Source organism: Pelobates fuscus, chromosome 2 (assembly GCF_036172605.1).
Source record: "Pelobates fuscus isolate aPelFus1 chromosome 2, aPelFus1.pri, whole genome shotgun sequence".
Classification (NCBI taxonomy): domain Eukaryota; kingdom Metazoa; phylum Chordata; class Amphibia; order Anura; family Pelobatidae; genus Pelobates; species Pelobates fuscus.
This window is the reverse complement of record NC_086318.1, coordinates 364,816,732-364,828,000: the sequence shown is the minus strand read 5'-3', so window position 1 is coordinate 364,828,000 and position 11,269 is coordinate 364,816,732. Positions and strand designations below refer to the sequence as shown.

General features: G+C 39.8%; 1 protein-coding gene across 1 annotated transcript in view; it reads right to left on the bottom strand.

Moving 5' to 3' along the window:
• Positions 1–2,386: 2,386 nt before the first annotated feature.
• The window catches only part of SNX5 (sorting nexin 5), a 95,848-nt gene continuing 86,965 nt past the window's right edge, over positions 2,387–11,269 (bottom strand). Inside the window, exons 11-13 of the mRNA XM_063441386.1 lie at positions 5,612–5,771; positions 4,973–5,058; positions 2,387–3,118 (exon numbers count right to left, since the gene is read on the bottom strand). Of these exons, the coding sequence (XP_063297456.1) occupies positions 3,068–3,118; positions 4,973–5,058; positions 5,612–5,771 (297 nt within the window). The 3' untranslated portion in view covers positions 2,387–3,067. The remainder of the gene's footprint in view (positions 3,119–4,972; positions 5,059–5,611; positions 5,772–11,269) is intronic.

Sequence of the window (11,269 nt, the reverse complement as noted above, 5' to 3'; positions counted from 1 at the left end):
TTACCAGATTGGTCTGCAATGCTTTCCCTTTCCCTTTGAATCTATACCACGGATATCAATTTCAGTAGTGCAGTGTCTAAACTACATTACTACTTGTTTGAAGATAAGATTGTTATCCACACATTTTTCTATGACAGGTCCGCTCCTCTAATTCAAAGCAGGCTCAGGGAGAACAGTTATGCGTACCGAGTAGAACTGTACTTATAATGGAAGAAGTTCCCTGATCAATAAAACTGCAGCGGAAAAAAAAAAAATACCTTAAAGGGACACTCCAGGCACCCAGACCACTTCTGCTCATTGGAGTGGTCTGGGTGCCAACTCCCACTACTCTTAACCCTGCAAGTGTAATTATTGCAGGTTTTTATAAACTGCAATAATTACCTTGCAGGGTTAACTTCACCTCTAGTGGCTGTCTATTGTACACTAGAGGGAACTTCCTGCTCTATGTGCTAGAGCATTGCTGGACGTCCTCACGCTGTGTGAGGACCTCCAGCGTCGCTCAAATCCCCATAGGAAAGCATTGAAATTCGTTTTCAATGCTTTCCTATGGGGAGACGTAATGCGCATGTGCGGCATTGCTGAGCATGCGCATTAGGTCTCCTCGGCCGGTGGGTGGGATAAGTCTCGCCCACCGGCCGACGCAATACAGAGGAGGAGCGTCGCGGAGGAGGAGACAGCGGTGAGGGACATCGCCGCTGCCTCAGGTAAGTGACTGAAGGGGTTTTCACCCCTTCAGTAACTGGGGATTGGTGGGTGGGAGGGAGAGGGACCCTCCAGTGCCAGGAAAACTGATCGTTTTCCTGGCACTGGAGTTTCCCTTTAACTAGTACAGACTCAGGCTTTCTCCCAGCTTTCAATAAGAAATCCTGTACAGAGTCTGCAAATTACTCATTGAATGATGCTACTCAGTAAGCAAAAAGAAACTGAGCTGTAGCTCCCAATATTTTGTTGAGTATCTTTATCCAGGTAATGAATAAAACTACAAACTGCTGAAGTACACATCCAATATATGCTAGGCAGGCACGGTTTCAGGAATATACACAGTACTCGCTAACTGTACAAAAAAAAAATCTTTCACCCATAAACAAATGTCAAAGTCTAGAATTGAGCAGGATCTCAATTACTTAAAGGAACACTATAGTCACCTAAATTATTTTAGCTAAATAAAGCAGTTTTAGTGTATAGATCATTCCCCTGCAATTTCACTGCTCAATTCACTGTCATTTAGGAGTTAAATCACTTTGTTTCTGTTTATGCAGCCCTAGCCACACCTCCCCTGGCTATGGATTGACAGAGCCTGCGTGAAAAAAAAAAATGGTTTCACTTTCAAACAGATGTAATTTACCTTAAATAATTGTATCTCAATCTCTAAATTGAACTTTAATCACATACAGGAGGCTCTTGCAGGGTCTAGCAAGCTATTAACATAGTAGGGGATAAGGAAATCTTAATTAAACAGAACTTGCAATAAAGAAAGCCTAAATAGGGCTCTCTTTACAGGAAGTGCTTATGGAAGGCTGTGCAAGTCACATGCAGGGAGGTGTGACTAGGGTTCATAAACAATGGGATTTAACTCCTAAATGGCAGAGGATTGAGCAGTGAGGCTGCAGGGGCATGCTATATACAGCAAAACTGCTTTATTAAGCTAAAGTTGTTCAGGTGACTATAGTGTGTCCCTTTAAGATATCTGCCAGCATATTGGCAGCAAATAAGGACACTTTGTAAGGTATTTGTTACTTTGTTTTTTTCCTTTTAATGTATTTTGACAAGACCACACAAAAAAGAGGCTAATTACTTTTATTTTTTTTAGCTTTATATAGTGCCTTATAATACACCCCCCATCCCCCAAATAGTTACGGTTGTTTACTCACCTGTCATCCAGTGTCAAGACAGCCTACTCTCTGCAACCTGATCTACTTTCATTAATGTAATCAGGCTTGATGATCATTTTATCCAAGCAATGATTCTCATGAGCATTGTGGAATTAAAGAGCATGCGGATTGAACATCAAGAACAGTGTTTGACGGTTTTGGACTTGGAGGCACCAACAGACACTGGAGGTGTGTTCAGCTCCACAATGTAAACATTGCCGAATCTCCGAAACGGCAATGTTTTACACTGCAAGAGCAAAAACGGCTGTGGAACTGCGAAGAGACCACATTGTTGAGATGAAGTGGTGTGGGTGCTTATAGTCTTCCTTTAGTTTATTTTTTTGTTTGATGGGTCAGCGGTAATGCTTTGTGGCTCTATAGGAAAAGCAATCAAGTTAGTATTAAAGACAGTTAAATACTTTTTTTGCTACAAAGCAGAAGCCATTTAAGACAGCTATTAATCACTGCACATGCAAATAAAAGATGAAAAAAAATAAAATTCCACAGGTCATGTCAGTAGAAGTATGTTTATTTTCCTGAAAAGAGGCTTAAGATGAAAAATATAGTTTTCAATATATGTAGCTAAACTTGTCAAAATATTCGCTATAGCTGATAGATTATCCCAAAACACATTTAACAATTTACCAAGATAGCATTAAGAAAATATTTTCAGACAGTTTTGGATATAAGTATTACAAACATTACAAAATGGTCAGCGGAAAGTAATAACTTATAATAAAAAAATATATATCAGAGGTCGGCATTGTGGTTAACGTGCCGCAGCTATTAGACAGCTATTAGATCCCATTGCTAAGATATTATGAATATATTATCCATTTAAGGCAAGTTGGCACCATTTTAGTTAATTCATGTTGCCCCAATGCCAAGTGATCAAACACGTCGGGTCGATGTAAAAAGTAGCTTTATATACCACTCCAATACTCGACAAAAGTAGAGCGATGCAACATTCAATATATTTTCTTCCCTGTATTAATCACAAGTACGACCTCATATGTTTTTCTCATTATAAAGGATACTTCCCCTTTAAATGGCAATTCATGACAGATTTTTTTTTCCAAAAGCACCAAGTTCTGATCAGTTGCAAAGATTCCACTTCTTTGATGAATATGGCGGATATCTGAAGTGCAATGGGTGCTTGCTGGTCACATCTGTCTTTCCTGAGAGTAACTGATCTTCTAACTGTTCTTGAACAATTCGATGCAGCTTTGTAATTGAGCCATGTTATTCTATGAAGAGTACAGAACATCACAGATCAAATTAAGTACCAACAGCTAAATAACAGGAACATACTTCATCAGCACTTCTTATTCATAAATGTAAGTTGTAGTAAGGCAAGTAATGCAATGGAAATGCAAACGAAAATTGCTTTAATCCATCAAGATCGATCCTAAACCAAGAGGCATTTACTCCATAAAATACCTACCGTAACTGTAGTAAATTGAAAACCAAAACTGCAATACTTAAGTGAAAAAAATAGCAGATTTGGTTATTTTACCTAAATGTTTTTACCTAAATGTTTCAATTCACTACAAGCATGCTTTCTTTGTATAGTGTGTACATTTCTATAAGGCTCTAATTATCTACTCACGTGGTCACACATAATGCACAGTAGCTGTTCGCTGTTCAGTGGACAGTCCAGACACATATTCACAAAATTCAATCAGGATTCTAATATTAAACAACTGGACATTAACGCAACTCTGTAAGTCAGTCCCATTATATTCTGCATCAAGTTATACAAAATAAATCAAAAACTGCACACTGTAAAGTCCTGCATTGCGTTTTATTGTGCTGGCAGAACTTACCAAACTGACTGATTGAAATGAACACTCAGTGAAATGTTTAATGTTATCTTGCTGTAAAATCCATTAAAAAAAAAAAAAAAAAACCCGGTGCATCCAAGGTCAAAAAAAATAGGTTGGGCAATTTGTGAACAAATTTCAGTGCAATACAAGGCCTGCTAATTATCACTAAAATATATGAGCTAGGACAAAAATTTCCAAACAGGACCTTAGCTATACTCTCATTCAAATCTTCTAAGCCAAGTTATCACGCTCTTATGTACACTCACACAAACATATGTTCTAATAAATTATGTGCGGCTTATTTGTATATGACTAGGATCTCCCCAAGTCATAAAGGTAAACCTGATGTGGATGTGTCTAGAGGGGTATCAGCTACGCCCAACTGAAGAGGTCTAAAGTAAGTCAAATAATCCTCATTCCAGCATTACAAATCTGGACCGCCCTTGTGGATGGGATGAGTCCAACATGCGACTGCCTTAGGTTCTCTCTATAATAGTACAAGTGAGCTAAAACCTGTATCAGACCTGGGTGGGGAACTGATAATAAACTGGTATTTTACTTATTTAACCAATCTCAATCTTAGTTATTAACAAGCCACGCTCACATGCAAATACCAAGATGGCCGTTCTCTCTCAAACACATCCGATAGCCATACATGTATAACTAGCCACACAAAGTGGCAGCACTGGTCTAAACCAGCATGCTTTCTTTGTATAGTGTGTACATTTCTATAAGGCTCTCTCAGGCTGTCTCTGCATTCTTCACCGTCTCTCCCACATGGAATACTACTTCACACTGCTTGAAGGATGCAATGTTGAATCGTCTCCTCCCAGCACTAAGTCACAATGCTGCAAGAGGCCAACATATCCTGAAGCAGTCTCTGATGCTTGTGCATACAAGCATCCTGGCACCTTAGGGGCCATGGGTCCCAGTCAAGAGACATTTTCTTCTATTCACATTTGTGTTGCCACATTAATCTGGTTTTGACAATTGGTTGTACCCTGCAGAAAAACCTTTTTTTTTTAAAAGCTTAAATTTTTGTATTTTTATTGGTTTTATAGATTGCTTATCTAGGATACTTTCCCGATCGATGTAAATGCATATTTACAATTGTGTTGGCTACAATGCTCTCCATTTGTACTGAAATTGAAGTTCTTTTGTACATTCTGGAAATCTGTGCTGGGGCATGGACTTGGAATATACATAAAGGATCAAAGCACGCAAAAACAAGTTTATGAAACTGCAGATTGATTTAAAAAGGATGGCTGTACTAACCTTTGCGTGTTTAATTTCTAATTCTGTCATTTCAATTAGGTTTTTGCGAAAAGCAGCCACTCTCCTTCGCTTGAATCCAGCCAGCTCTGCAAAACATAAGACGTCGGGGTTTGAGATTTTTATACAGGTCTTATTAAACATCAAATAAAAATCCACAAAGATGTCCAACAGAGAATAGCGTTTTGGGAGAATATTGATTAATGTTTTTTATCATCGAATAAGAAAATGACTGCATAATGAAACAGTTTTAAATACAGTTAAGAAATGTAATTTAGTTTGCAATTCCCATACATGGGAGACCAGTACAAGCAACTATTTTACTTTAAGGCAAGTGTAAAACTAATTTTAGGTCTAATAAAATGTGTGGCACATTGCCTACTACCCTATTCATGCACAACAACTTTTATATTCTATACCTCAAAAAGGAACTGGACAATCACACAACGTACAGAAAAAGAAGAGAAAAGTGGTACAAAGCTCTAAGAGGAGCAGTCACCATGGAAACAGTATCAACATTCTACTACATTCCATGGATTCTGCTCCACATTTAGAACGCTGCCCCACTTACAGAAACTAAAAGACAGAGATGTTATGGAACGTAATAACACTTAAGCGGAGATTTTTCTCTCTCCATTATACCTTGTTTTGCAGACGCAGAAAGCTTCTCGAATTTCTGGCAGCACTCCTGCTGGTGCAACTCTGCCTGTTTCACGTCTTTACTTTTCAATCTTGCTTTATCAAGAGCTTTATTTGAATTCTCATAATCAACTAGACTTTTGGTCCTTCTGTACAGCAAGTCCTACAAAAGGGAAAAGATTGCGTTCACCCAATTAAAATGAAGACTTGCTGGGATTTCTCTCCATCTGGATAAAGTGTGACAAAAATAACTTCCTTCTACATAATCACCATTTCATACATTATACATACATAATTTTGACGGTCATAGTAATTTATTCTGTTGTCTTGCACCAGTTTTCTCTCTATTCCATGTCAACGCAAGGCCAGACTGGTTCACTGGGAACCCAGGAAATCTCCTGGTGTGCTGCTTAATGCTGTGTCTGGCAAGCTGCTGCAGGTGATTTTTTAAAAATTTTAATATTAAATACCTCAGAGAGGTAGAGAGGTGCAACGAGTGGCAGAAGCCAGTCACTCCTCACAAAATTCACAGATCGAAAGATCACCAAGATATATCATGAGATCCTACCCTGGCAGCTGACACACTGTACATATGGATAAATGAGAGGACAGTCTGGGGCAGGGCTAGGTAACCTTTGGTAGTGTTGTGCCAAATAAAACGTATATGTCCCTTAAGGTACTCTCCTCATTTGTTTTGAGGTAATATATATATATATATATATATATATATATATATATATATATATATATATATATATATATATTAGGTTGTATACATGTGGGATGTCTGTGGTGTTATGCGAGTGTATATAAGGGCTATGTGTAGTGTTGTGCATGTTTGTTTGTGGTATTGTGTGTGTAGGCTACATGTTGTGTTATGTATGAGGTTGCCCTGCCTCTGGTATTGTATGTGTGTGTGGACTGTTTGTTATATTTATGTCGGCTGCCTAATGTGTGAGGTATACTGGCCAGCCACAACATTAAAACCATCTGTCTAATATCAGGTAGGTACCCCTCGTGCTGCCAAAACAACTCTGATGCGTCGAGGCATGGACTACAAAAGACCTTTTTAAGTCCTTTAAGTCCTGCGAGTTTCAAAGTGGGGCCTCCATGGATTGGATTTTTCGTTCCAGCACATCCCACAGATTCTCAGTCTGATTGAGATCTGTGAAATTTGAAGGACAAAGCAACACTTTGAACTCTAACGTTCCTCAAACTATTCCTGAACAATTTTTGCAGTGTTGCAGGATGCCATCAGAGAACACCATTGTCACGAAGGGTTGTAGCTGGTTTGCAACAATCTCTAGGCAAGTGTAAAGTGTCAAAGTAACATCCACATGAATGCCAGGATACAAGGTTTATCTGCAGAACATTACCCAGAGCATAACACTGCTTCGCCAGCCTGCCTTCTTCCTGCTGCCCTCTCTTACCCAGGTAAACAATGCACACACATCCAGCCATCCACCTGATCTAAAAGAAAGTAGTTCCAACTAATCACCTTCTTCTTCATTGCTCCATCGTCTAGTTCACCATTGAAGGTGCTTTCGCGGTGGATAGGTGTCATCATGATTACTCTGACTGGTCAGTGTAAACTGTAATGCGCAGTGTGTTCTGACACTTTTCTATTATGGTCAGCATTAAGTTGTTCAATTTGAGTTACAGTAGCTTGTGTGTGATTGGAACAGACGCCAGTGCACCGGTTGTCCTTTCTTGCTCCACTTTTGGCAGGTACCAACCACTCTATACCAAGACTTGCCATTTTGGAGAAGCTCTAACCCAGTCATCTACCCATCAAAATTTGGCCCGTGTCAAAGTCACTCAGATCTTTTTGTTTGCCCATTTTTCCTGCTTCCAACACATGAAATTCAAGAACTCACTGTTCACATGCTGCCTAAGATTTTTACAGGTGCCATTGTAACGAAATCATCAACGTTATTCACTTCACATGTCAGTGGTTTTAATGTTGTGGCTAAACAGTATGTATGTGTTGTATAAATAAATAAAATAGTTTTTGTCCAAATCACATTCCAAAAAAATAAAAAATAATCTACCTCAAGTAATTGACTATGTGGCAATTTGGTTTGGCCACATATTGTCTATAAATCTTTTTTTTTTTTTTTTTAAACAACTATTTGGCCCATTTTTACACCTTTTTGGTTTGTCCAGGGTACTGCAAAATGTAAATATTATTTATATACTTCAGACATTTTAGCTTAAAGACTATGGAAAACATGCAAAGAAAAAGCTAGCTCTATAACGCTTTCAAAATTAGCACCAACCTATTCCGCAGCGCTTTACTATACGGAATTCTAACAAAAAGTACGTCTGACGTTCAGGAACAGTAGGTTTAGAGGGCTCGGCCCCAAAACAGCTTAAAATTCAAGGAATCATGTGTAATCTAACTATCCATGCCCAGCTTGCTCTAGTATTTTTCTAGCTGGGTCCTCAAAAATACTATTAAACAAAGAAGTTGTTGTTAACTGGAAAACCAAGTGTAAATTTTGGCCAAAAAAACAAAACAACTAGTTTTTCAACTTGACTACTTTGGCCAAAAATGTGCAAACTGCCTTTCAGTTATTCTCTTCGGTTTGCGCTAGTGTGTTAATAAGCTGTGATTTCTACAGACAATGCAATGATTGCCTTTGCCTCATTTCAACAAAGCTATCTTGCATGTCGCCCCCCTCTTCTGAAATGTGGGTCTGGATCCACCACTGCTGACTATAGCACCCAGTACATGCTCTACCACTTATTTACATTCCAATTAGAGTAGCACCTGGACAGTAGCTAAAACATAGTTTTGAATAATCCAAGAGCTACCAAGTAGGAGTGGCTCAAAATAAATGATGGAAAACAAGGAGGGGTAGTACACCTTTAAGGGATATATATATATTGATAAATCGTAGTAAGAGCTAGGATAATATATGCAACAAAAAAAGACTCTGGAAGGTACAAATAACAAACTATCTCTGATGGATAGAGAGCAGCAAATATTTGAACCAAGATAATCTACTTTGTAACGAACAAAGATAGAAATGTTGTAAAAATAATAATGTTATGGCACTACAGTATAGGGAACTGCATGATAAAAATAGTAAAATCGCCGATATGTGCAACAATGGTGATGTGCTAATAACAGGTTCAAAACTGGATAGAAAATAAGAGCCAGTTTATTAGGAATACAAAAATTATTTTTTTAAATTAAAATGCATCAAGAAATACAGATCCGTCTAAAATCCAATATAGATTACCAGTCTATGGGGGTTAGAAAATCATTCGTAGACCCTCAGCTGCACCAGGATGGGAGTGGATAAGGTTGTGGTATTCTGTGTTTCCACTCCGGTTATCGGTGAGGACGGCAAATAGATTGAGGTGTGCGTGAGAAAATTCTGCCTCTGAAGAAGTGGGGCTATTTCCCCACGATACGCGTAAGGCATCACTAATTCATCCGGATACAGATCCTGTCGACAGTTGCCAGCAGAATCATCCATTCGCCCGGGACTCTCTGTGTTTCACTGCAGCACTATCTGTGCATGCTCTCTGGAGAGAGGTCTGAACAAGGACGCACACCTCAATCTATTTGCCGTCCTCACCGATAACCGGAGTGGAAACACAGAATACCACAACCTTATCCACTCCCATCCTGGTGCATCGGAGGGTCTACGAATGATTTTCTAACCCCCATAGACTGGTAATCTATATTGGATTTTAGACGGATCTGTATTTCTTGATGCATTTGAATTTTAAAAAATTTTTTTGGTATTCCTAATAAACTGGCTCTTATCTTCTATCCAGTTTTGAACCTGTTATTAGCACATCACCATTGTTGCACATATCGGCGATTTTACTATTTTTATCATGCAGTTCCCTATACTGTAGTGCCATAACATTATTATTTTTACAACATTTCTATCTTTGTTCGTTACAAAGTAGATTATCTTGGTTCAAATATTTGCTGCTCTCTATCCAGAGATAGTTTGTTATTTGTACCTTCCAGAGTCTTTTTTGTTGCATATATTATCCTAGCTCTTACTACGATTTATCAATATATATATATCCCTTAAAGGTGTACTACCCCTCCTTGTTTTTCATCATTTATTTTGAGCCACTCCTACTTGGTAGCTCCTGGATTATTAACACTATCCTCCCAATTGTTCTTTTCTGCTTTCCTATAGGTTTTTGGTGAAACCCTATTTTTCCAGTTTGAAGCTACCTGATATTAGTCTTATTCCCTCTCTCTGTGTGTTACATTAGGTACACCAGATCTACTGTTTTAAAACATTTTTTGCCTGATCTTACAAAAGGGTCTGTAAAATAGAAATATGGAATAGAGAAGAGGATGAAATAGCTCAACTGACAGTGCTCCAGATAGCTTTCCATGACTGATGAAAGAATAGCATTAAGTTTTTTTTTTTTAATTTGTATTTTATTGAGATAGGTAAGAAAGTAAAACATTGGTTACATGGTTTAAATGAGGCAATACATACATTATGTCACCTAAGAGGTCAAAATGGGCCTATCGGTGCATTAAAGATTTGTGGTATGGGCTATTTCTGCTCCTGATCGTTATATATCTCTCTGCTAATTGGGTTTATGTCTCGGTATAGACTGACATTGATTTAGGAACTGTGAAGCTTAGGGAACTTAGAGCATATTAAACTGTATAGAGAGGGTGCAGTGCCCCAACGGGGGGTTCTTATACGGGGTCCTGTACTAACTTATGTGATCTATGGGTCCTTGAGTGGACAAGAAACTCTCCCGTTATTTCCCTAGTGTGTGCTCCCTGGGCTATCTAGGAGGTGTTGCTACAGGTGTTGTAGTACTGTAGTGGGTCAGCGTTGTGGAGCAGTGGGTCCCAAATTTAGCCGCTGGAGGAATGTTGTTTGGTCTCCAGAGGGGTCTAAAGTGAGTGTGTCATCCCCCCACTGAACTGCTAGGGAGCCCTCTATTCCCCATCTGTATTTAATTGCGGCGTCTCGCAGCCATCGTGCAACGGGTGCCAGCTGCCTCTTCGCTATCAGCACACTGAATGGGAGGTCTCCGTAGATGGCAATGGTGCACTCCTCAAAGTGGATGTCTCCTAGCTCTCTCGAGCGGGACATTATGGCAGATCGAGCTGCAATGTCCTTAGTCACTGCTATAACGTCTCTTGGTGCATCCGCGGGTGCAGCTGCAGCTTTACGGATCCGGAACGCTGAAGTGATCATACCAGGATCTGCCACTCTCTTTGTGCCCATGAAGGTCAGCAGTCTCTGGAGGAAGGGTAATAGGGCATCTCCCGCAATTCTTTCCGGCACCCCTCTGAGGCGTATATTTTTCCTCCTGTGCCGGGTTTCCAGCACTGTCACAGTCCTGTTTAGTATCTGGACTTGTTGCGCGAGGTCCCGGGTCTCTTCTTGGGTGGTCCGCATCTGTTGTTCTCTGGCTACCTCCCTGGACTCCACCTCGGTGACCCTCTGGGACAAGGACCCCAGCTCTGCTTGAGTAGCGTGTAGGTCCGCTTTCCATACCGGTCTCATTTCCAGCAATAGGTCTTTAATATACCGTTTCGTTGCTGGCGACGAGTCTTCGTCCGATTCAGACTCATTTTAGGGACCAGGTTTCGGCAGGGAGGTGGGGGCCTCGTCCTCGTCTCGGGATGCCTCGGAGGCCGTCTCCTCACTC